This window comes from Rana temporaria, chromosome 3 (genome assembly GCF_905171775.1).
Source record: "Rana temporaria chromosome 3, aRanTem1.1, whole genome shotgun sequence".
Taxonomy (NCBI): Eukaryota; Metazoa; Chordata; class Amphibia; order Anura; family Ranidae; genus Rana; species Rana temporaria.
Window position 1 is genome coordinate 9697209 of NC_053491.1, and position 26174 is coordinate 9723382.

At 48.6% G+C, this 26174-nt stretch overlaps 1 protein-coding gene across 1 annotated transcript in view; it reads right to left on the reverse strand.

The window, feature by feature from the left end:
* CORO2B (coronin 2B) overlaps nt 1-26174 on the reverse strand; it is a 123448-nt gene that overhangs the window by 40182 nt on the left and 57092 nt on the right. The window contains exons 2-3 of the mRNA XM_040342233.1: nt 14265-14465; nt 1587-1703 (exon numbers count right to left, since the gene is read on the reverse strand). Coding sequence (XP_040198167.1) covers nt 1587-1703; nt 14265-14465 — 318 coding nt within the window. The remainder of the gene's footprint in view (nt 1-1586; nt 1704-14264; nt 14466-26174) is intronic.

Sequence of the window (26174 nt, forward strand, 5' to 3'; positions counted from 1 at the left end):
GTCTGCCTTACAGTAGAACCACAGCCAAAACTTTATATATATATTTTTAATTTGGATAGAGTAAGAGAGGGATATAACCCCTGTTGGTTACTAAATTATTAAATAATAAATTCAATTCTTAAAGTAAACAAAAAACATTATGAACCAATAAACAATTTAATTACAGGAATTTAATTAAAATAATTATAATTTTAAAATTATAAAGAGTAAGAGAGGGATATAACCCATGTTAGTTACTAAATGATTAAATAATAAACTAAATTAAAGTAAACAAAAAACATGATGAACTAAAAAAACTATTTAATTACAAAACTTGAATCAAAATAATTATAATTTTAAATTATATATATTTGGAAAAGCCATTTTGTGGTTTGTTATATTTGGTAATAGAAAGATGTCAGAAATGTTAACTTTACTTCACAAAAATCTTTTTATAATTATAACTACTATTAGTATATTATTATTTTCCTATGGAGTACTCTTCCTCCTAAGTCTGCTTTACAGTAGAACCAAAGCCAAAAATGTGTATATATATATTTTTTAATTTGGATAGAGTAAGAGAGGGATATAACCCCTATTAGTTACTAAATTATTAAATAATACATAAAATTATTAAATTGAAGTAAACAAAAAACATTATGAACTAAAAAACAATTTAATTACAAAAACGTAATTAAAATAATTATAATTTTAAAATGATATATATTTGGAAAAGCCGTTTTGTGATTTGTTATATTTGGTAATAGAAAATTATCAGAAATGTTAACTTTACTTCACAATATATATATATATATATATATATATATATATATATATATATATATAATTATTATTAGTATATTATTATTTCCCTATGGTGTGCCCTTCCTCCTAAGTCTGCCTCACAGTAGAACCAAAGCCAAAACTTTATATATATTTTGTTAATTTGGATTGAGTAAGAGAGGGATATAACCCCTGTTAGTTACTAAATTATTAAATAATAAATTAAATTAAAGTAAACAAAAAACATGATGAAATAAAAAAACAATTTAATTACAAAACTTTAATCAAAATAATTATAATTTTAAAATTATATATATTTGGAAAAGCCATTTTGTGGTTTGTTATATTTGGTAACAGAAAATTGTACCCTTCCTCTTAAGTCTGCCTTACAGTAGAACCAAAGCCAAAACGTTATATATATATTAATTTGGATAGAGTAAGAGAGGGATATAACCCCTGTTAGTTACTAAATTATTAAATAATCAATTAAATTCTTAAATTAAAGTAAACAAAAAACATTATGAACTAAAAAAACTATTTAATTACAAAAATGTAATTAAAATAATTATAATTTTAAAATTATATATATTTGGAAAAGCCATTTTGTGGTTTGTTATATTTGGTAATAGAAAATTGACAGAAATTTTAACTTTACACCACAAAAAAATAAAATAAAAATTGGCTTAAATTTGGCTTTAAAATAGTCAGTATGTGACAGGTCCCCTTTAATTCACATTATGTGTCCTGTTGCTCTGTGGAGTACCATCATATAACGTTCTATGGGAACTACTATTAAGGCAATACAGATAAAATGCATGACTTACCGACGTGTCCTCGGAGCAGGAGGCGATGATATTCTCAATGAACGGGTTCCACTTAACATCCAGCACTGTGCCCTGGTGCCCGCACACCTTGGGGTGGTTGGGCTCAATGCGTCCAGTCTGGGGGAGGCACAGAACATTTCAGAGGTGAACCCCCTACTATGCAGACCTGGGGGAGGAGGACAGACAGATACACCTGTCAGTAGCTCCTCCCTCCACCTGCACACAGACTGCCCATGCAGAACACTCTGATTGATTATAATTGCAGTAACAACTTACAAAAAATGATTAAAATGTTCAAATTTCTAAACTGCTAGTAGACCATCTGTACGTCATTGACAAAAAATAGATGCTGGAAGTAGACTCCAGCAGATAATAAGAGCAATGGCCTAATTTCGGTAGATTAAAAATAGATATAAAAACTGGAGCAGAGAAAAATATAGAGTAATTTGAAGATAATTGTTACTTTTCTACTGTAGATGAGAAAATACGAGGGCTGTACCGAAAGTCATGCAAACATAAGTGTAACTTTTTTATTAACTTACATAGGGCGTTCAAATTTCACATGTTGTCAGAGAAACAATCCTGCCATCCGGCGCGCATGCGCGGTGGAACGGCACTTCGGCGCGTGTGCGTGCGCGGGTCGGTAGAGCGGGGCGCTCATGCATGGTCCGGCGGCGCGAGCGCACGAGCGCACCATTCAGAATCCTGACCGGCCTATTTAAGTCAGCCCAGGCACCAATGACGGGTTGCTGGTTTGTTGTCAGCTCCTGCTTAACCTGACTTCCTGTACCTGTACCTCAACTTGTTGTGACCCAGATCGGCTTGACTACTCTGCTCTCTCTCCTGGACCTGACCCTCGGCTTGTCTCTCAGATTCGCTGCTTATCTCCAGTCCCCTGCACCTGGGACCTGCTACTCTCTCCTGCCCCTGACCTCCTGCTTGCACCTTGGATCTGCCTATCAGTCTCAGCCATTGATCTCCTATTTTGGACTTATTGAACTGTCTCCCTGTCTCTGGTATCTGACCCACGGCCTGTCTTCAGTGACCTCCCTGCAGCTCAGGGCTGGACTGGGACAGAAATTTGGCCCTGGACTTCATCCAGACCGGCCCACTTTAATTTTAAGTGTCCCCCTTGCATCAGAGTCCCCCTTACATCAGTGTCCCCCCATCAGAGCCCCCCTTGCATCAGAGCCCCCCTTGCATCAGAGCCCCCCTTGTATCAGAGTCTCCCCCCATCAGAGTTTTTCTTGCATCAGAGTGTCCCCCATCAGAGTCCCCCTTGCACCAGAGATCCCCCTTGCATTAGTGTTCCCCTTCAGTGTCCCCCCTCGCATCAGAGTGTCCCGCTTACATCAGAGTGCCCCCCTGGCATCAGAGTGTCCCCCCTTGCATCAGTGTCCCCCTTGTACCAGAAAGCCCCCTTTGCATCAGAGTGCCCCCTTTGCATCAGAGTGCCCCCTTTGCATCAGAGTGCCCCCTTTGCATCAGAGTGCCCCCTTTGCATCAGAGTGCCCCCCTTGCATCAGAGTGGCCCCCCTTGCATCAGTGTCCCTCCTTGCACCAGAGAGCCCCCTTTGCATCAGAGTGTCCCCCCTTACATCAGAGTGTTCCCCCTTGCATCAGAGTGCCCCCCTTGCATTAGAGTGTCCCCCCTTGCATCAGTGTCCCCCCTTGCACCAGAGAGCCCCCTTTGCATTAGAGTGTCCCCCCTTACATCAGCATGTCCCCCATTGCATCAGAGAGCCCCCCTTGCAGAATGATAAGGGGAGAGAGTAAGGAAAGTCTGCTGGCTGTCTATCTCCCCCTATAGGGCGGGAGGGAGCAGAAAGGCTAATACTCACTCCAGCAAGTGACGGCTGCTGCTTCTCTTGACAGGAGTGAAATCGCGATTACTCACTGTCAAGGAGGAGCAGCTCGAGGACTGCACCTGACCGGCCCACTGAGCCATCGGTCCACTGGGAAACTCCCGGTAGTCCCAATGGCCAGTCCGTGCCTGCTCCAGCTTGTTCCCACAGTTCAGCGCTACCTGATCTTCTAGCAAGCTTCATCTTCCCTGCTGGTAGCCAGTGCCTATTTGCGCCATCCTCCCTCTGTCTCACCTCCAGGGGGCGGAGGAGTGCGCCAAGTCGCAAGGGTAAGCCACTCTCGGCCTCGTGAGTACATACCTGACAGTAATGTCGCATACACACGTGGTCGGAATTTACGATGGAATACCAACATGTGAAATTTGAACGACCTTTGTAAGTTAATTAAAAATTGATGCCCACTTTTTGCATTCCTTTTCGGTGCAGCCCTCATATTCCATCTGATCAGGGTAACATGCCCCGGGGCGGTTTGTCCTGTAAGCACCAAATACCATTGTTTTTAGCTATCTGGGAGGCATAGGTGCAGCATCCAACCCCGCTGCCAGCAGCCTTTGGAAATTAATGACAGGTTAAAAAACCCTTTCTACACTATACTATACCGAACGGCCATATGCATGTCAGGACATTTGGGGCGTTTGTCCCTGAACGCATACAACCCTAAAGGTGTGTAACCTTCAATACAGTGTCCAGCTCCTGCCTATTTTAGCCTGCCATAGAATTTGATAGATTGCTGGATGCAGCACTTGGGCCCCTGAAAGCGCTGGGATTTTACCCCAACAGGCCAAACCGTCCAAGTACACGAGGCCCTTAGTGTTACATCGTATGTCCATAACTTTTTTTCCAGCTTTGGATGGAGTTGGGGAAGGATTGGAACCTCTGTTGGGTTTTTTACTGCTTTCCGGGACTTCATCAGAGAGATTTACCCTTTTGGCTAACATCAAGTGTACAATCTGTCCCTATCGGTTTTCGGGAGAGAGAATGAAGTGCCCCCTATGGCGAGTGGCAGGGCCGATCCTAGGGTCACAGACGCCTGGGTGCAGAAATGTTTCTGGCGCCCCCCATATGGGCGTGGTCATCTTACCAACTCCTCCCCTTTACAAATGTTTCTATGGCAACGACTGAAACACAGAGATGCTCCCCTAACACGGACAAAGAGAACACGTTAGGCACGGACCACCCCCCAGCGACGTCACTGCATGACTGGTCTCTCTCCACACAGAGACAGCCACTGCTTCGCTCTCCACCTCTGACAGGAGGAGGGAGGGGGGACAGGCTTTATCAGGAAACACAGTGGCGGCGGCGGTGAATGGCGGAGAGAGCTGCCTCTGGACACGGACAAGGAGAGGAGGAGGAGGAGAGCACTCTGGTGCTTCAGTGCCCCCACCTTTGTGGCGCCTGGGTGCACTGCACCCCACGCACCTGCCTAGGATCAGCCCTGGCGACTGGGGTGTGCTGGCCAGTATGCGGACTGATGTAATAAGGTGGGAAGGGTGGGAGAGCCTCCTGGGTTGATTCTGGCCTGGTGCACCAGGCTTGTCCCCGGTTGAAGGCAAGGCTTCCTAAGTTCTAATGCTTTCCTGGTAGGGATGGTGTTGTGCTGGTCTAACCAAGACCCAGTCTAATTGCCCCATACACACGATCGGATATTCTGAAAAGAAAAGTTCGATGTGTGCTTTTGGTTGGGAATTCCGACCGTGTGTATGCTCCACCAGACTTTTGCTGTGGGAATTTCCACCAGAGAGCAGGTTCTCTATTTTTCCGACGGATAAAAGTTCGGAAATTCCGTTTGTCTGTATGCAATTCCGGCGCGGAAAAAAACCCACGCATGCCTAGAATCAAGCAGAAGAGCCGAACTGCCTATTGAACTTCATTGATCTCGGCTCGTCATACGTCTTGTACGTCACCGAGTTCTTGATGGTCGGTATAAGGGCCCACCATTGTTCCTTACATTGAAGCACTTTCTCCACTTACCTTCTCCCCTCTATTTTTATCTTTCTATTGTTTTGTTTTTTTGTGCATGTACAAAGTTTTGGCACTTGCTAACCCACACTAGTTGGGAGTAGATCCTCAGAATTTGCTCTGAAAGTCTTGGGGGGGGGGGGGGGTGAGGGCACATGACCTTTTGGTCGGGAACTCCCTCTCCCATGTGATTTCCCTTCAGGGGAGCCCCATCTAGTACGTGGGTAGGCCTTGCTTCGACATGCCTCCCGTAGAAGGGAGTCTGCCCAGCCTTGACTTGGTAGACCAGGAGTACCCTAGTCCAGTGGCAGTGCGTTTATAAAGGGAGCAGGAGCGCCGCCCCCTCTCTCCTGCACTCGCTCTACCATCATAGATAGATTTATGCATTGCATGGTCGCCGCTGCCGCCCCCTATTCAGGTGTCCGGCCCCTTGTCAGGCGCCGGGCATCTGAATTACAGTGGCGGGGATGTTTTTGGAAGTGCCTGATTAGAGCCGTCGACTCTAATAGGCTTCCAAATTGGTAAACAGGGGGCGCAATGCTGTGTTGTGTTAGAGAAGCGAATAAATTGTTTCCCTAACACCGACCCGCCTCTCAGCCAATCAGGTGCTCGGGTCTGGTTACCCTGTCACCTGAATGGCTGAAGCGACAGGCGCCTATCAGGCATCCAATCATAGCAGAGATGACGGGAAGAGGACGGGAGAAGACATGGAGCGTGGAGGGCAGCGCCGAGACAGGTACGTTTCGGGCAGGGGGCACACTGGCAGCAATTGATGGGGCACACTGGCGGTAATTCATGGGGCACACTGGCAGCAATGTATGGGGAACACTGGCGGCAAATGATGGGGCATACTGGCAGCAATTGATGGGCTCACTGGCAGAAATTGATGGGGCAAAGTGGTGGCAATTGATGGGCACAGTGGTGGCAATTGATGGGCACAGTGGTGGCAATTGATGGGTACAGTAGATGCATTTGATGGCACAGTGATGGCAATTTATGGGTACAGTGGCAAAAATTGATGGAGCACACTGGCAGCAATTGATGGGGCTCACTGGCAGCAATTGATGGGGCACAGTGGTGGCAATTGATGGGCACAGTGGTGGCAATTGATGGGTTCAGTAGCTGCATTTGATGGCAATTTATGGGTACAGTGGCAAAAATTGATAGGGCACAGTGGTGGCAATTGATGGGTACAGTAACTGCTTTTGATGGCAATTTATGGGTACAGTGGTGGCAATTGATGTGTACAGTACCTGCGTTTGATGGCACAGTGGTGGCAATTTATGGGTACAATAGCTGCATTTGATGGCACAGTGATGGTAATTTATGGGTACAGTGGCAAAAATTGATAGGGCACAGTGGTGGCAATTGATGGGTACAGTAACTGCGTTTGATGGCAATTTATGGGTACAGTGGCGGCAATTGATGGGTACAGTACCTGCGTTTGATGGCACAGTGGCGGCAATTTATGGGTACAGTGGCTGCGCTTGATGGGTACAGTGGCTGCGCTTAATGGCAACAGTGGCTGCGCTTGATGGGTACAGTGGCTGTGCTTGATGTTTTCGCCCCCCCCCCCTTAAGAAATTTGAGCACCAGCCGCCACTGGTGAGGGCACATGGCCTTTTGGTCATGAACTCTCTCTCCCACTGGGTTTCCCTTAGGGGGGGAGCCCCACCTACCCACGTAGGCCTTGCTTCAACATGCCTCCGGTAGAAAGGAGTCTGCCCAGCCTTGGCTTGGTAGACCAGGAGTACCCTAGTCCCCGTCAGGAGCCTTGGGCCCCAGGGGATCGGGGGCAGGTTCCTTTCTCTTCAGAAGAGGACTGAGTGTACACCCTGCACCAGGGATGGACTGGCCATTGGGACTACAGGGAGTTTCCCGGTGGGCCGATGGCTCAGTGGGCCGGCTTCAGTGACAGCGGACCGCTACCACCTTCGGCTCCTCTGTCCCTCCTTTCCCGCAGCGCTCACCTCCTCTCCCTGCCCACAGCGCTCACCTGGGGGGAACAAAGAAGCAGGGGGAGGACCAGAGGAGCAGGGGGGATGACAGACAGCTGACTCAACAGCTATGGTCTGGGGGTTTCTCACTTCTGCCTAATCTTGTCCTATAAAGGGGGGGGAACCAAACTGATTTTTTGCCCCGGGTGAAATAATGTCTAGCTTCCCCACTGGTACTGCCTATAAGAGTACCAGTACCAGCCGTTCTACTCTAAAAGTAAAACGGCTAGTGGCTAGTGAAGGGGGAGGGGGGGCTTTGGTGGCCGGGGGGGTGCGGGAGTTGTCCGGCCGCTGTGGGAGAGACCTGTCAAAGTGGGCCAGTCTGGATGAAGTCCAGGGCCAAATTTTTGTCCCAGTCCAGCCCTGCCCTGCACTCTTTCTTGCGTGCTCACATTTTTTTACACCTGGTGTTAAGCAGAGCTTCGAGAGAACTTCCTGTCCTGCTGACAACGGTTTCACCAGACAGGAAGTGAGGTACAAATACAAATGTGATAGGGGTGCTTGCCCTCCCCTATTCTACTGTCTGTTTTGCCGTTGGGAGTGTTCCTCTGTCTGGTCAACAGGCCGGCCCCTGGATAGCAGTAAAAACCTGAAGTTCCAAACCTTTCCCGGCTCAACCCAAAGCTTAGAATAAAAGGTTTAGACTGGACATTCAATTTATACAATTGTACATGAGATATAACTAACCACAACCCCGACTCACCAAATCTCCAGCCTTACATTCAATTTATACAATTGTACATGAGATATAACTAACCACAACCCCGACTCACCAAATCTCCAGCCTTACATTCAATTTATACAATTGTACATGAGATATAACTAACCATAACCCCGACTCACCAAATCTCCAGCCTTACATTCAATTTATACAATTGTACATGAGATATAACTAACCACAACCCTGACTCACCAAATCTCCAGCCTTACATTCAATTTATACAATTGTACATGAGATATAACTAACCACAACCCCGACTCACCACATCTCCAGCCTTACATTCAAAGTCACATTAAGCTGATTTCACAATCAGAAACATTAGAGGCAATATCCATGAAATGAGCAAACAAAGACCCCATGTCAAAGCTGCTCAAAAGTATTGGGACACCTGCCTTTACACACACATGAACTTTAATGGCATCCCAGTCTTAGTCCGGAGGGTTCAATATTGAGTTGGCCCCGCCCTTTGCAGCTATAACACCTTCACCTCTTCTGGGAAGGCCGTCCACAAGGTTTAGGAGGGTGTATGTGGGAATATTTCACCATAGACGGATTTGTGAGGTCAGGCGCTGATGTTGGACAAGAAGGCCTGGCTCACAGTCTCTGCTCTAATTCAACCCAAAGGTGTTCTATCGGGTTGAGGTCAGGACTCTGTGCAGGCCAGTCAAGTTCCTCCACCCCCAAACTCGCTCCTCCATGTCTTTATGGACCTTGCTTTGTGCGACTGGTGCGCAGTCATGTCGGAACAGGAAGGGGCCGTCCCCAAACTGTACCTACAAAGTTGGGAGCGTGAAGTTGTCCAAAATGTCTTGGTATGCTGACGCCTTAAAGTGGTTGTAAACCCTTTACAACCACTTTTACCGACAGGAAAGCCTAGATTAAGGCTTACCTGTAGGTGCTTGAAATATCTCCTAAACCTACACGGTTTAGGAGATATTTACAGAAAGGACGGGCGCCGATGTCTACGGCACTCCTAAAGTAGCCCGTGCCGTAACTGACGGCTCCGCGATACCCGGAAATAACTCCCCGGGAAAGATGTCGGCCGCCCGAGCAGATCATTATGACTTGCAGGGGTTTTTTTTTTTTTTTTTTAGGCGTTACTTCCTCTTTAAGCGTTCCCTTCACTGGAACTAAGGAGCCAAGCTCAACCCCTGAAAAACAACCCCCACACCATAATCCCCCCTCCCCCCACACCATAATCTCCTCTTCATCAAATGATTTGGACCAGTGCACAAAGCAAGATCCATAAAGACACGGATGAACAAGTTTGAGGTGGAGGAACTTCATACCTCCCAACTTTCTGAGATGGGAGTGAGGGACACCTATCAGAAAAAGTATGCAGGCAGAGGACACACCCCTTGCCACGCCCCCTTAAAGGAGCATTGTACAAAAAAATAAGATTGGTTAAACCCACAAGTGCTTTTTTTACCACTACTATTTCTTTATATTGGCTTTTGGAATTTTCAAATGCAGCAATTTAGAAATCAGATAAAAGTTTAGCGCTGGGAAACACTTTTTGATAGATAAAAAGTGCATTTTATATACAACTACATAGATCAGACCAAAATGAGGGACAGAGGGACATTGCTCCAAATCAGGGACATTGCTCCAAATCAGGGACAGTTGGGAGATATGGGAACCTGACTGGCCTGCACAAAGTCCTGACCTCAACCCGATAGAACACCTTTAGGATGAATTCAAGCGGAGACTGCGAGCCAGGCCTTTTCGTCCAACATCAGTGCCTGACCTCTTAAACGCGCTTCTGGAAGAATGGTCAATCATTCCCATAGACACCCTCCTAAACCTTGTTGACGGCCTTCCCAGAAGAGGTGAAGCTGTTATAGCTGCAAAGGGCGGGGCCAACTCAATATTGAACCCTCCGGACTAAGACTGGGGGTCATTAAAGTTCATGTGCGTGTAACTGTAAAGGCAGGCGTCTCAATACTTTTGACAATATATTTTGTATATACAAATAGAAAATTTCATCCTGTGAAACTGCACGTACATTTGTTCTGGATGACTGGGCATAAAATCAAATGTTAATGGGCTATTTCCCCTCCAGATCGAATGGTTTTTCATTCATAATAAGAGTGGATCAGGAAAACACCTGCTTTTATAAATACGCTCCTAAGTCCTGTATATCTTATTTGACATGATACTTCCTTCCAATGCAACATTCAAGAAACTCATAACGACCAATGAGAAAGCAGTTCTCATCTGAACTGACTGCTGTGTACTGAACTCTTCTTGGTTACTATTGGGTTATAGGCTATGGCCCGGATTCACATACATCGGCGCCTATATATGCCGCCGTAGCGTATCTCTTTTACGCTACACCGACGCAACGCAGAGAGGCAAGCATGGAATTCACAAAGCAAATGCGCCGGCGTAACGTAAATTCGTAGGCGTAAGCCAGCCTAATTCAAAGTAGGTGGAAGTGGGCGTGATCCATTTAAATGAAGCGTGACCCCATGCAAATGATGGGCCGAGCGAACGGCGCATGCGCCGTCCCGTGGACGCATCCCAGTGCGCATGCTCAGAATCACGTGGAAAATACTCCCTAAGATATGTCGAATCACTGCCTACGACGTGAACGTAACCTACGCCCAGCCCTATTCACGTACTACGTAAACGACGTAAAATACGACGGCTATGTTCCCTGGTCCATACCTTTGCATGAGTTGCGCCTCATATATGGGGAATAACTATACACCGGACGTAAGCCTTACGTAAACCGCGTATATTAATGCGCCGGGCGCAAGTACGTCCGTAAATCGGCGTATCTCACTCATTTGCATATTCGAATCGTAAATCAATGGGAGCGCCCCTTGTGGCCAGCGTAAATATGCGCCCACGATACGCCAGCGTAGGAAAGTTACGTCGGTCGTAGGAAGCCTATTTTCAGGCGTATCTAGTTCTGTGGGCACGGCGCACAGATACGACAGCGCACATTTACACTTACGCGGCGTATCTCGAGATACGTCGGCGTAAGTGCTACATGAATCCAGGCCATAGCTCTTGGCACACAGTCCACGTCGTGTCCTAAAATCACGTTTGACGTTTTCAGGTTTCGGAGAGGTTACAGTCTGACAATTACGCTTTTGTTTGGCTTCTTACGTAATTCAACTTGTGAACTAGGGCATTTCTCCGATGATTGTATACAGTTGCAGTATATAATGTCCTGGCATGGAAGTGTTTTTTACGATAGACAGCTGATCTATTGTAGTCATAAATGGGTGACATTGGCTCATAATTCCGGCTATTGGCAAGGTTGGGCTTTGTGCCCTCAGGACCTGGGCATGCTCCAGCAGATGTCGAAGGAGTCTTGTGCAGTTCATTCGCATACATGTAGGTCGAATGTAATTTGGCTTCTTTCTGCAGAAGCTTGTGCACAGAATGACACTCTGGCCCAGATTCTGGTAGATTGCCGCATCTCTGCGGCGGCGTAACGTATCTCATTTACGTTACGCCGCCGCAAGTTTTACGGGCAAGTGCTTGATTCACACAGCACTTGCCTGTAAAGTTGCGGCGGCGTAGCGTAAATCCTCCGGCGCAAGCCCGCCTAATTCAAATGATCCGGGTAGGGGGCGTGGATCATTTAAATTAGGCGCGTTCCCGCGCCGATCGTACTGTGCATGCGCCATCCCTAAAATTTCCCGACGTGCATTGCGCTAAATGACGTCGCAAGGACGTCATTGGTTTCGACGTAAACGTAAATGGCGTCCAGCGCCATTCACGGACGACTTACGCAAACGACGTACATTTTTAAATTTCGACGCGGGAACGACGGCCATACTTAACATTGGTTGCCCCTCATATAGCAGGGGCAACTTTACGCGTCGCAAATCTAACATAAACGTTGTATCTTCACTGCGTCGACCGCGCGTACGTTTGGGAATTTGCGTATTTTGCTAATTTGCATACTCGACGGGGAAAACAACGGAGGCGACACGTAGCGGCGAAAAAAAAAATTGCAATTAGGATCCGACAGCGTAAGAGCCTAACACCCGTCGGATCTAATGGTTATCTATGCGTAACTGATTCTAATAATCAGGCGCATAGATACGACAGGCGGACTCAGAGATACGACGGCGTATCAGGCGATACGCCGGCGTATCTCTTTTGAGAATCTGGCCCTTTGCCTATAAAACATTTGCTTTGAGTTCGGTTAATCTCTTGATTAACTCAGCTTGTAGGCAGGTGCAGTTAGCTACTTTGCCACTAGGTGGTGCAGTTAGTTACTTTGCCACTAGGTGGCTCTGTACCAGAATCGTGTCTGGTTACAGCAGACAGTGTCATCAGGTGCTAGGCAGGGCCGGGCACTCCCGCTAGGTGAACTGACCAGCCTCCTTCTGCCTACGGGGGGCGCAGCCATCCCTCCCAACTGTCCCTCTTTCCTCCTTATTTGTCCCTCATTTTGGTCTGATCTCTATTAGCTGGATTCACAAAGAGTTACGCCGGCGTATTAGTAGATACGCCGACGTAACTCGGAATCTAAGCCCGTCGTATGTTTAAGTGTATTCTCAAACTGAGATACACTTAAACCTAGCTAAGATACGACGGTCAGCGCCGTCGTATCTTAGGGTGCAATATTTCCGCTGGCCGCTAGGTGGGGCTTCCATTGAGTTCGGCGTAGAATATGCAAATGACTAGATACGCCGATTCACGAACGTACGCTTGCCCGTCGCAGTAAAGATACGCCGTTTACGTAAGGCGTTTTCCGGCGTAAAGTTAGTCGAACAAATAGCTGGCCTAGTCAATGTTAAGTATGGCCGTCGTTCCCGCGTCGAAATTTAAGATTTTTACATCGTTTGCGTAAGTCGTCCGTGAATGGGGCTGGACGTAATTTACGTTCACGTAAAACCAATAAGTCTTTGCGGTATAATTTGGAGCATGCGCACTGGGATATGTCCAAGGACGGCGCATGCGCCGTTCGTTCAAAACGTCAATCACGTCGGGTCACGATTCATTAGCATAAAACACGCCCAACTCTTCACAATTTGAATTAGTCGCGCTTAGTCCGGCACATTTGCGCTACGCCGCCGTAACTTAGGACGCAAGTGCTTTGTGAATACAGCACTTGCCTCTCTAACTTACGGCGGCGTAGCGTATATGAGATACGCTACGCCTGCCTAACGTTAGGCACATCTACGTGAATTCAGCTATAAGTTTCCAGTTTGTCACATAAGTTGTGTCACTCACCTGATGGAGGGGAATTACCTAGTGTTTCAGCCCCTTACTGGGCCTTAATCATTACTGGGTTACGACTAAGGCACAGTAAAGGGCTGAAACGAGTCAACGCTTGTATATTGGATTCTCCCTTGTCTTGAATGGATGTGCAATAAAGATTATATGAATTTTATGTATCTGTTATACCATGTTGCCAGACCTTCACTCATCTCCTACATCCTCTGCTCTTTTTACATGCCGGAGGCTGCTGGATAAGTATGACAGCTAGGCAACTAGCAATTTCAGAAGGAGAGGCCATCAATGGTGGTTCCTTCATTGTATAATGCCTTGACTTCCTCCGGTCTTAGTCTCCAGTTTGTCACAAAAGTTCTGTCACTCACCTGATGGAGGGGAATTACCTAGTGTTTCAGCCCCTTACTGGGCCTTAATCATTACTGTGTTACGACTAAGGCCCAGTAAAGGGCTAAAACGTGTCAACGCTTGTATATTGGATTCTCCCTTGTCTTGAATGGATGTGCAATAAAGATTATATGAATTTTATGCATCTGTTATACCATGTTGCCAGACCTTCACTCATCTCCTACATCCTCTGCTCTTTTTACATGCCGGAGGCTGCTGGATAAGTATGACAGCTAGGCAACTAGCAATTTCAGAAGGAGAGGCCATCAATGGGGGTTCCTCCATTGTATAATACCTTGACTTCCTCCGGTCTTAGTCTCCAGTTTGTCACATATGTTGTGTCACTCACCTGATGGAGGGGAATTACCTAGTGTTTCAGCCCCTTACTGGGCCTTAATCGTTACTGGGTTACGACTAAGGCACAGTAAAGGGCTGAAACGAGTCAATTTCAGAAGGAGAGGCCATCAATAGGGGTTCCTTCATTGTATAATACCTTGACTTCCTCCGGTCTTAGTCTCCAGTTTGTCACATATGTTGTGTCACTCACCTGATGGAGGGGAATGACCAGAAACGCGCCTCCTCCCGCACTTTCAGTGACAATGGCGAGGAACTTGGAGTTGACGGCGCAGAAAGAGTTGTCATGCACGTTCTTGGTGATGGGTATGCATTCATAGCAGTTCTCTCGACTCGCAACCTTGCCGTACACATTCCTGAATTTAGAGCTGCGATACTGCGGGCGCCACGACATCTGGGAGAAGATAAATATGGCACCATTAGCACCGAAGCATAGTAAACACATAATGATGATTGATTGAGTCATATCTTCAAAGCCCAAAACCAAACACTTTCATTTTAGTTCTTGGATAGATAGGGGAGGCATGGGCAGGGCTTGAGGGGTCGCAGAGGTCACCCATGCCCATTCTACCCATGCGGCCTCCCTATCACTGTGTCGCTGGGGAGAAGTACTTGCCACATTACCCTGCATAGGTAAGTCAGTAAACTCAAAGGGCCTGGGCTGGCTGGGCAGGGGCCCACCCAGGCCCGCTCTGGGCCCTTTGTTACCTACACAGGGAGATGGGGCAAGCTGTTTCCCCCCAGCAGTGCACTCTCTGCTCATCCCTCCCACCCCAATTCCCTTGACCAGCCCATTACAGGCCCTTCCTGCTCAACCTTGCACGTGCACACAAAGCGGGGGGCAGGCAGGACACACTCTGCGCTGCGGGGTGAAAGCGGTGGGCTTGCATGTGAATCTGGAAGTCCGAGGGCCTGCCCATCCCGGACAGGCCCTCTGAGTTTCCTCTTTTACATACAAGCCCACCGCTTTCACCCCGCAGCACAGTGTGGCCTGCCTACCCCCCTGTGTGCACGTGCAGCTGGCAGGAGGAAGGAGAGAAGAGGGACAGCGAGACAGCCATCATACAGTCACAGAGCATCCTTGTGTAAGTAGTACACCTCCCAACTTTCTTGGTATTTTGGGGCGCTGTTGGAGTATCTTGGCGCGCAGTGGAAGAGGCAGGAGTTATTGGGGGGGGGGGGGCCCAGGTCAACTTTTGCAGCAGGGCCCACAAGCACGGTCCATAAAGACATGGATGAGCGAGTTTGTTGTGGAGGAACTTGAGTCTTGACCTCAACCCAATAGAAAACCTTTGGGATGAATTAGAGCGAGCCAGGCTTTCTCGTCCAACAATTGCACTTCTGGAAGACTAGTCAAACATTCCCATAGACACACTCCTAAACCTTGTGAAAAGCCTTCCCAAAAGAGGTGAAGGTGTTATAGCTGCAAAGGGCGGGGCCAACTCAATATTGAACCCTACGGACTAAGACTGGGATGCTATTAAAGTTCATGTGCGTGTAAAGGCAGGTGTCCCAATACTTTTGACACTATAGTGTATATACCTAGTAGGGTGACCACCAGTGGCGGCTGGTGCTCAACATTTTTGGGGGGGCGCAAACGAAAAATAAAAAAAATGCAGCCTCACTGTGCCCATCAAATGCAGCCCTGTGCCATCAATTGTCACCACTTCGCCATGCCATCAAACGCAGCCACTGTGCCATCAATTCGCACCACTGTGCCATGCCATCAAACGCAGCCACTGTGCCATGCCATCAAACGCAGCCACTGTGCCATGCCATCAAACGCAGCCACTGTGCCATGCCATCAAACGCAGCCACTGTGCCATCAATTCGCACCACTGTGCTTTGCCATCAAACGCAGCCACTGTGCCATGCCATCAAACGCAGCCACTGTGCCATCAATTCACACCACTGTGCCATGCCATCAAACACAGCCACTGTGCCATGCCATCAAACACAGCCACTGTGTCATCAATTGTCGCCACTGTGCCAATTGTCACCACTGTGCCCTTTAATTGTCACCACTGTGCCCATTGATGTCACTGTGCCCTTTAATTGTCCCCACTGTGCCAAATTGTCCCCACTGTGCCCATTCATGCCGCTGTGCCAATTGTCCCCATTGTTGCCACTGTGCCCATTGTCCCCATTGTCGCCACTGTGCCCATTGATGTCACTGTGCCCTTCGTCGCTGCTGTGCCCCGTAAAATTCCCCTTTCCCCTCCGCCCGGAACTTATCTTTACTGGAGTCAGCCATCCACGTCCCTCGATGTCTTCTCCCGCCCTCGATGACGCTTCAGCCAATCAGGTTTCCGATAGCCAGAACCAGTGAACCTGATTGGCTGAGACGCCTGTCAGTCTTATCCAAGGAACGCACCGCCGGTACGTCCCGAGGATAAGCAATCGGCACTTCCGTACAGCCAACCAGCTGCCGTTATTCAGGTGGCCGGCGCTCTAGGTCCGGCCATCTGAATAGACCAGTGGCAGCGGCGACAATAACATAGATTCATGCAATGGAATGAATCTATGTTTTTAGTCAGTGGCGGTGCGGAGCCAGAGGGGGCGGCGCTCCAGGCGCCCTCTATGGACAAACCACATGTCCGGGACAGTCCCGCATTTTGCAGGTCTGTGACGGGGTCCCGGGCATCCTCATTCTGGGACGTGAAACTGGAATGAAGCTGGCACAGCCGGTGCAGCCGTATATATTATGTACTTTTGACAATATAGGGCCAGATCCACAAAGAACTTACGGCGGCGTATCTATTGATACGCCGCGTAAGTTCTACGATGCGCCGTCGTATCTTTGTTTTGTATCCACAAAACAAGATGCGACTGAATGTGGGCTCGATCCGACTGACGTAAGCCTCAGTACGCCGTCGGATCTTAGGTGCATATTTACGCTGGCCGCTAGCTGGCGCTTCCGTTGATTTCCGCGTAGAGCAGGGGTCTTCAAACTACGGCCCTCCAGTTGTTCAAGAACTACAATTCCCATCATGCTTAGTCATGTCTGTGAATGTCAGTTTGTTACAATGCCTCATGGGATGTGTAGTTCTACAACAGCTGGAGGGCAGTAGTTTGAGGATCCCTGGCGTAGAGTATGCAAATTAGCTAGATACGGCGATTCTCAATTGTCCGTCCGCCCTGCGCATTTTTTTACGTCGTTTACATAAGGCTTTTTTCGGCGTAACGTTACCCCTGCCTCTATGAGGTGTACGCAATGTTAGGTATGGACGTCGGGACAGCGTCGAATTTTCCGTTGTTTACCTCATTTGCGTAAATCGTTCGCGAATAGGGCTTTGCGTAAGTTACGTTCACGTCGAAATCATTGACTATTTGCGACGTGATTTCGAGCATGCGCACTGGCATACCCCCACGGAAGGCGCATGCGCCGTTAAAAAAAACGTCATTTACGTGGGGTCAAGTTGAATTAACATAAAACACGCCCACATCTTTGTCATTTGAATTCCACGCCCTTACGCCGACACATTTACACTACGCCGCCGTAACTTACGGCGCAAATTCTTTGTGGATAAGGAACCTCCGCACTAAGTTACGGCGGCGTAGTGTATCTGAGATATGCTACGCCCGCTTATATTTACGCCGAGGTACGTGGATCTGGCCCTTAGTCTCCAGTTTGTCACAAAAGTTGTGTCACTCACCTGATGGAGGGGAATTACCTAGTGTTTCAGCCCCTTACTGGGCCTTAATCATTACTGGGTTACGACTAAGGCACAGTAAAGGGCTGAAACGAGTCAACGCTTGTATATTGGATTCTCCCTTGTCGTGAATGGATGTGCAATAAAGATTATATGAATTTTATGCATCTGTTATACCATGTTGCCAGACCTTCACTCATCTCCTACATCCTCTGCACTTTTTACAGTCCAGAGGCTGCTGGATAAGTATGACAGCTAGGCAACTAGCAAGTGTATATTATAAATAACACAAGTGAAAAGTTCAAGTCTAGTTTGAAAATACAACAGTACATTTGCAATGTTGAAGAATGCACCCGAGGCGTTTTTTCGCGTGTGTGCGCCTCCTGATTTCACAATGAGTAACAAAGGACAAGACCCAAAGCATTGGGCAATGCCATGGTATTTATGACGATGGCGCAGGGTCAGAGCTCGAGCGTCCTTACTGAAAGCATGGTCTGTATCACATGCATGTTGGAGGACACGTTGTGCCTGAGGGTGCGGGGTGACAATGGATCCACTGTCTAGGGCCACACACCCTTCCCCTATTCCCCGTCCTACGGCGATTCCTTACAATGATCCTCTCTTTACAGCTCTACCCTCCAACATAAAGCGATAACCATTTCCTGGAGGATCCTTCGGCTTCGCCGCGACCTTTGCCCAAAAAACGTCACCAGAAAGGGAAAAGAGACTGAACTATTTTTAGCCCAGATTTTCCCAATCACCCCAATTCCACACATATCTTCCATCGGGGGCCAACAACACGGCGGTCTCCTTCCTCATCACCATTATGGGTCCTCCTGGACAATCTTCACCAGGGACTGGGAGACTTGTCCCCAGGGCAGCTGTCACAAATTTTGGGGCCCCTTACACAGCTTTAGGCGGCATCCCCCTGGAGCAGAGAACCGGGGGGTGGTGGGGGTGGTGGGGGTGCTGATGAAAAAAAACAAGTGTAATCTTTTCTCTCCGACGCGAGATGATAAGTGGGGGGGGGGCTTTCAAAAGTATTGGGACACCTGCCTTTACACGCCCTTTACAGGTGTAATGCAAAAAAAAAAAAACGGGAGGGGGGCCGGACGGGCCTGTAAGGGCCCCTTGGCACCATCGGGCCCCTTAAAGATGTAATGCAAAAAGTAAAAAAAAAAAAAAAGAAATGGGGGGGGGGGCGGACAGCCGCGCCTGTAAGGGCCCCTTGGCACCATCGGGCCCCTTAAAGATGTAATGCAAAAAGTAAAAAAAAAAAAAAAAGAAATGGGGGGGGGGGGGGGGGGGGCGGACAGCCGGGCCTGTAAGGGCCCCTTGGCACCATCGGGCCCCTTAAAGATGTAATGCAAAAGAAAACGGGAAGGGGGCCGGCCGGGCATGTAACCTGGCCTGGGGAACATCGATCCCCTTAAAGATGTAATGCAAAAAAAAAAAAAAAACGGGAAGGGGGCCAGCCGGGCCTGTAAGGGGCCCTGGGGAACATCGGGCCCCTTACAGGTGTAATGCAAAAAGTAAAAAAAAAAAAAAAAACGGGAGGGGGGACAGCCGGGCCTGTAAGGGCCACTGGGCACCATCGGGCCCCTTAGGCCCCGTACACACGACCGGATCGATCCGCTGAAACTGATCCGCCGGACCAGTTCCAGCGGACAGATCCGGTCGTGTGTAGACCCGAGCGGACAATTGTCCCGCGAATCGGACAGTTTCCAGCGGATACTAATTTCTTAGCATGCTAAGAAATCTGTCCGCTGGAAACCTGTCCGTCGGACGTGTTCGGTCGTCTGTACAGACTCACCGGACACGTCCGACCAACCGCCATCCCTCGCATGCGTCGTACTGATTCGACGCATGCGTGGAAGCATTGAACTTCCAGGGCCGCACACATCGCCGCGTTCACTGCCAGTGCCATTTTCACAGTAATCAGTGCATTTTTATAGCACTTTACGCTGTGAAAATGACAATGGTCCCAAAAATGTGTCAAAAGTGTCCGATGTGTCCGCCATAATGTCGCAGTAAAGAAAAAACTCGCTGATCGCCGCCATTAGTAGTAAACAAAAAAAAAATATTAATAAAAATGCCATAAAACTACCCCCTATTTTGTAAACGCTATAAATTTGGCACAAACAAATCAATATACGCTTATTGCATTTTTTTTTATACCAAAAACATGTAGAAGAATACGTATCGGCCTAAACTGAGGAAAAAAACGTTTTTATATATATATATTTTTGGGGAATATTTATTATAGAAAAAAGTAAAAAATATTGAATTTTTGTTTATAGCGCAAAAAATAAAAACCGCAGAGGAGATCAAATAACACCAAAAGAAAGCTCTATTCGTGGGAAAAAAAGGACGCCAATTTTGTTTGGGAGCCACGTCGCAATTGTCAGTTAAAGCGACGCAGTGCCAAATCGCAAAAAGGGGCCAGGTCCTTTACCTGCAAATTGGTCCGGGGCTTAAGTGGTTAAATAAAAATCCCAGCAGTGATTAAATACCACCAAAAGAAGTGTGAAGAAAAAGATAAAAAAATGTTATTTGGTTACAGTGTAGCACGACTGCGCAATTGTCATTTCAAGTGTGACAGCGCTGAAAGCTAAAAAAAATGGCCTGGGCAGGAAGGGGGTGAAAGTGCCCGGTATTGCGGTGGTTAAAGACAGCCAGCTGGAAATAGTGCCAAAGAGACTACTGAGCAGGCATGGAGATTGTGCCAACCAGACCGCAACTTCTCCGCGGAGCTACTGGGCTGCAATGCATGCAGTCTGGTCTACAAGAGTAGCAATCCTCTCCTTGACCTGGTGCCAGATTATCGGGGTGAAATGAAGGCGACGTATCATCCCGCCGCCATTAGACGTGCCTTTAGAAGTGATCGGAGAGCTGACAAGAAGCTTCCTTCTTGTCTCCAGAGTGGCATGAAATAAAAGGCTTCTAATGACCGCAGGGGGGGGGGGGGGCACATCCAGTAGATAGAAGAAGATTCCATTCATAGAGCAGCTGAGCGAAGGGTGGTGGGGAGCAGATCTGTGCCTGATATACTGGCTGCCAGCCAGTGCCGGATCATCATCAGGAGCCCAGTGCCAACATGCCAAACTTAACCCCCCCCCCAAGATGTATGAGCATCACATGTCAGCAAATATCCCCCCACCCTCCCCCAAAAAATTGAGCACCCCTAAGCATACATTCTCCCAGTACTAATCCACTCGCCTGCGAAAATCCCCCCTTCCAGCACAAATCTTCTCCCATCCCCCCCCCCCCAGCACAAATGTGCCCCACCAAAAAACAAACAAAAAATCACCCATCCAAGCACAAATCCTCTACCCCCTCAAATTTACCCTCTGAGTTTACATCCTCTCCCCCCTCCAACCCCCCCCCCCCAATTCCCCCTCCTAACATGAATACCCCCCAATCATCTCTACTAGCACAAATCCCCCCCCCAGGAAATTACCCCTCCTAGCGCAATTACTCTATCCAGAGCTTTTTTCAGCGGGAATGCATGGGAACGCAGTTCCGGCACCTCCAGAACGGAATGTATGTAATGGCAAGGGGTGCTGGGGTGTGCTGGAGGGTCTGTTGATGCTGGCTGCTGGGGGTCCTATTGTCACTGAAGGGAATCTATTTTTGAATGGGGGTCTATTGTTGCGGAAGAGGGGTTCAATTGTTGCTGGGAGGAATCTACTGTTAAGAGAAAGATCTATTTATTGATGCCGGCTACTGGAGGATCTATTGACGCTGGAGGGTCTGTTGATGCTGACTGATGGAGGGTCTATTGATGCTGGAAGGTCTGTTGATGCTGGCTGCTGGAGGGTGTATTGATGCTGGCTGCTGGAGGGTCTGTTGATGCTGGCTGCTGGACTGTGTACTGATGCTGGCTGCTGGAGGGTCTGTTAATGCTGGAGGGTGTATTGATTCTGGCTGCTGGAGGGCCTGTTGATGCTGGCTGCTGGATGGTGTATTGATGCTGGCTGTTGGAAGGTGTATTGATGCTGGCTACTGGAAGGTGTATTGATGCTGGCAGCTGTCTGTTTATACTGGAGGGTGTATTGATTCTGGCTACTGGAGGGTCTGTTGATGCTGACTACTGGAGGGTCTATTGATGCTGGAGGGTCTGTTAATGCTGGCTGCTGGAGGGTCTGTTGATGCTGGCTGCTGGAGGGGGTATTGATGCTGGCTGCTGGAGGGTTTGTTGATGATGACTGCTGGAGGGTCCGTTAATGCTAGCTGCTGGAAGGTCTATTGATGCTGGAAGGTCTGTTGATGCTGGCTGCTGGAGGGTGTATTGATGCTGGCTTCTAGAAGGTCTGTTGATGCTGGAGGGTGTATTGATTCTGGCTACTGGAGGGTCTGTTAATGCTGGCTGCTGGAGGGTGTATTGATGCTGGCTGCTGGAGGGTCTGTTAATGCTGGAGGGTGTATTGATTCTTTCTGCTGGAGGGCCTGTTGATTCTGGCTGCTGGAGGGTGTATTGATGCTGGCTGCTGGAGGGTCTGTTAATGCTGGAGGGTGTATTGATTCTTTCTGCTGGAGGGCCTGTTGATTCTGGCTGCTGGAGGGTGTATTGATGCTGGCTGCTGGAGGGTCTCTTGATGCTGGATGGTGTATTGATTCTGGCTGCTGGAGGGTCTGTTGATGCTGGCTGCTGGACGGTCTGTTGATGCTGATTGCTGGATGGCCTGTTGATGCTGGCTGCTGGAGGGTGTATTGATGCTGGCTGCTGGAGGGTGTACTGATGCTGGCTGCTGGAGGGTCTGTTGATGCTGGATGGTGTATTGATTCTGGCTACTGGAGGGTCTGTTGATGCTGGCTGCTGGACGGTCTGTTGATGCTGATTGCTGGATGGCCTGTTGATGCTGGCTGCTAGAGGGTCTATTGATGCTGATTGCTGGAGGATCTGTTGATGCTGGCTACTGGAGGGTCTATTAATGCTGACTTCAGGTGGATCTGTTGTTGCTGCTGGGAGTCTATTGTTGCTGGGGTGGTATTTTGTTGCAGGGGGTCCATTGTTACTGGGGGGGGGGGGGATCTACTGTTGGTGGAGAGTGGGGTGCCTATTGCTGAGAAGGGGGGGTATTGTTGCTGGGGGGTCTATTATTGCTGGTAGCAGGGAATCTATTTTACTGCCTTTCTAGTATCACAAAATGATACTTGCTTCTGTAGTCTCTAAAAGGGGCGGTGGGAGGTGGGAAGGTGTTGGAAACAAGGAACAGTGCTCGGAGGTAGGTAGGGGGCGGAGACAAGGGGGGGTGACTCAGAAGAGCGGAGTTTCTGTCAACATCTGTGGCCCTTTCGGGGGTCCCGCGACACTGAATTGCACTTTTCATACAAATCTTTTTTTTCTTGCTGTTTTCCCCGCAGAAGACATTGGCCCAGATTCAAGAAGCAATTGCGCCTGTGTAACCATAGTTACGCAGCGCAATTGCTTACTTGCTCCGGCATTACGAATGCTCCTGATTCAGGAACATCGTAACGCCGACTGCAGCCTAAAATCTGCGTGGCATAAGGCTCTTATGCCACGCATATTTTAGGCTGCATTCTTGTGATGCCCGCTAGGGGGCGCTCCCATTGTGCTCAGTGGCCCAGATTCAAGTAGCAATTGCGCCTGTGTAACCATAGGTTACACAGCGCAATTGCTTACTTGTTCCAGCGTTACGAATGCTCCTGATTCAGGAACATCGTAACGCCGACTGCAGCCTAAAATCTGCATGGCATAAGGCTCTTATCCCACGCATATTTTAGGCTGCATTCTTGCGATGACCGCTAGGGGGCGTTCCCATTGTGCTCAGTGTATAGTATGCAAATTGCATACTAACACCAATTCACAATGTTGCGCGAGCCCTGCGTAAGCAAGTTACGTCGTTTCCGTACGGCGTGTTTAGCGTAAGGCTGCCTCTTCTAATAGTAGGGGCAGCCAATGCTAAAGGATACCCGTCGTTCCCGCGTCGCGATATTTGAAATCTACGTCGTTTGCGTAAGTGATTCGTGAATGGCGCTGGACGCCATTCACGTTCACTTTGAAGCAAATGACGTCCTTGCGACGTCATTTGCCGCAATGCACGTCGGGAAAGTTTCCAGATGGAGCATGCGCTCTACGCTCGGCGCGGGAGCGCGCCTAATTTAAATGATTCCCGACCGATCATTTGAATTGCGTGCTCTAGCGCCGGGCAATTTTGCCGGCGCGCCCTCGCAATTTACGGAGCTACTTCTCCGTGAAGCGAGGGCAGCGGAGCAAATTTGCGGGGGCGCAGGGCAAAATCGTTGCCCTGCGCCTCCGCAAAAAAAGCGCAAATCTCTTTGAATCCGGGCCATTGACGTGTTCCCATCGCACAGACATCCCATGACATTGTGACTGTGATACATTTGCCTATATGTCTCAGTTTAATTCTCCCTGCTTGCCATTGTGATTACCATCCGGTTATTGAAGCTAATGTCCCCTCACTATTTCTAAAGGTTAATTGATCTATTGTGTTGTGTGAAGGAGATCTGTGTTTAAGTGGCTTGTGTTAATTATGCTGATTGCTTCATTGTGGTAATTATCTCTCTATATGCGGGGTCGAACCGGCTAGATACTGATTAGTTCAAAGAAATATCTTTATTTCAAAGGAGCTGTATTGAAGACCCCCCACTGTGTAAGAGGGGGGCGGAGATTTGTCATTGTAACAGTTTTGGAAATGACATATAAGCTGTGTGTGTTATAACATTAAACTCTGTGTTGTTCCAGCAGTAAGCTTGGCATGTGTGGCTTTCTGGGCGACTCCAGGGATATTCCTTCTCGTGGAATATTGGGGTGATTTTCGTTAGGGGAAGAAGGGAACGTTGACGGGGATATCATACCAATACCGTCACAATTGGTTGGCAGCAGTGGGATTTTTCCCTTCTATTCCCCTTCACACCCGGATTCCAAGCAGACACTGGAAGAACTACTGGAAGTTCGTGGAAGGATTGCTAGCAACAAAACCAAGCGGGTCATCATAGCAGAATCAATGGAGATAGACCAGGAGGACGGGATTGCAGCAACGCCAGCAGTACAAGAGATGGAGACACCAGTGATTCAGGAGGAGGAATCGCCAGCCAACAAGCTAATGAGAGAGAAGCTAGCGTGGTTCGGCCCGAACCCAACGGCAGATGTGGTGCTGAGAGTGATGGACCTGTTAGCGAAGGAGGCTGAAGAAATAAGGGACGCAGAACTACAGAAGGCTAAAGAAATAAGAGACGCAGAGCTACAGAAGGATAAACAAATAAGGGACGCAGAACTACAGTTAAAACTGGCAGCAGTCCAACAAGCAGCCGCACCTTCTCCGAACAGTGAGTACAGCACAGCAGACACAAGGAAGATTCCGTTTAGCGCTTTTAAAGCTTTTGATGAAAAGGACTGTGAAATTGATAACTACCTGGCGGATTTTGAGCGACAATGTAACCTGCACCGAATAGCTAGAAGAGAGTGGGTTGCAATATTGTCAGGCAAACTGTCAGGCAAAGCTTCTGATGCTTTCCGGACCGTGCCAGATCAGGATATCCATAGCTACGCCAGGGTTAAAGAAGTGCTCCTGGCTCGTTATGCAGTAACCCCAGAGTCCCACCGACAGAAGTTCAAGGACTCACGCAAAACCACAAAAGACTCTTACGCGGAATGGGCATGCCAGTTGTCCCTGTCGGCCTCTAACTGGGTTAACAGCAGCCAGGCCACCACCGCAGAGGACATTTTGCAACTAATGCTCCTGGAGCAATTTTACAATCACATCCAGACGGACGTCAAGGATTGGGTGAGAGATCGCAGGCCCATGACTCTACCAGAGGCCGCGAAGTTGGCGGATGAATATGCGGATACTCGCAAGACAAACCAGGTCACACCACGGGTACAACCTCCACAACCAACGGCGCCCTCACACCCACCAGCCGCTAGATACCAACCGCCTAACAGACCGATGACATATAGCCCTCGCTACCCACGCCAGGAGGACAACGAACAACGCTGCTTCCGGTGCAAACAGTTGGGTCACTTCAAGCAGAATTGCCCCATGAATGACAACACCAGGTCAAATTGGTCTCAACCTGGGTACCGCCCACCAGCAGCAGCCCATTGTGTAGACTCGGCTTGGGATCCCCAGGAGCTGGGTCAGGAAGAACCATTGGGCACCCCGTACGACGCCCTCATGGTACAATCTGTTATTACGGACAAGAGGGAACACCATTGTCAGCTGGTCATGGGCGACAGCCATGAGCCGGAGGGGCCTTGGAGGGAGCTGGGCAGAAAGAGGCACCGCCAGCTACCCTCCAAGAAGAAGAGGTCCTGGAAGTCATATAACCAGCGGACCTGGGAGGAGAAGAAGCGACTGGAGGAGATGGAATCGCAGCGGGCGCCCCAGATGCGGGCCAAGATGTTCGCCAAGGGCCCACCGGTGGCCCCTTACACCACCACCCAGTTCCTGATGATGAAGGAC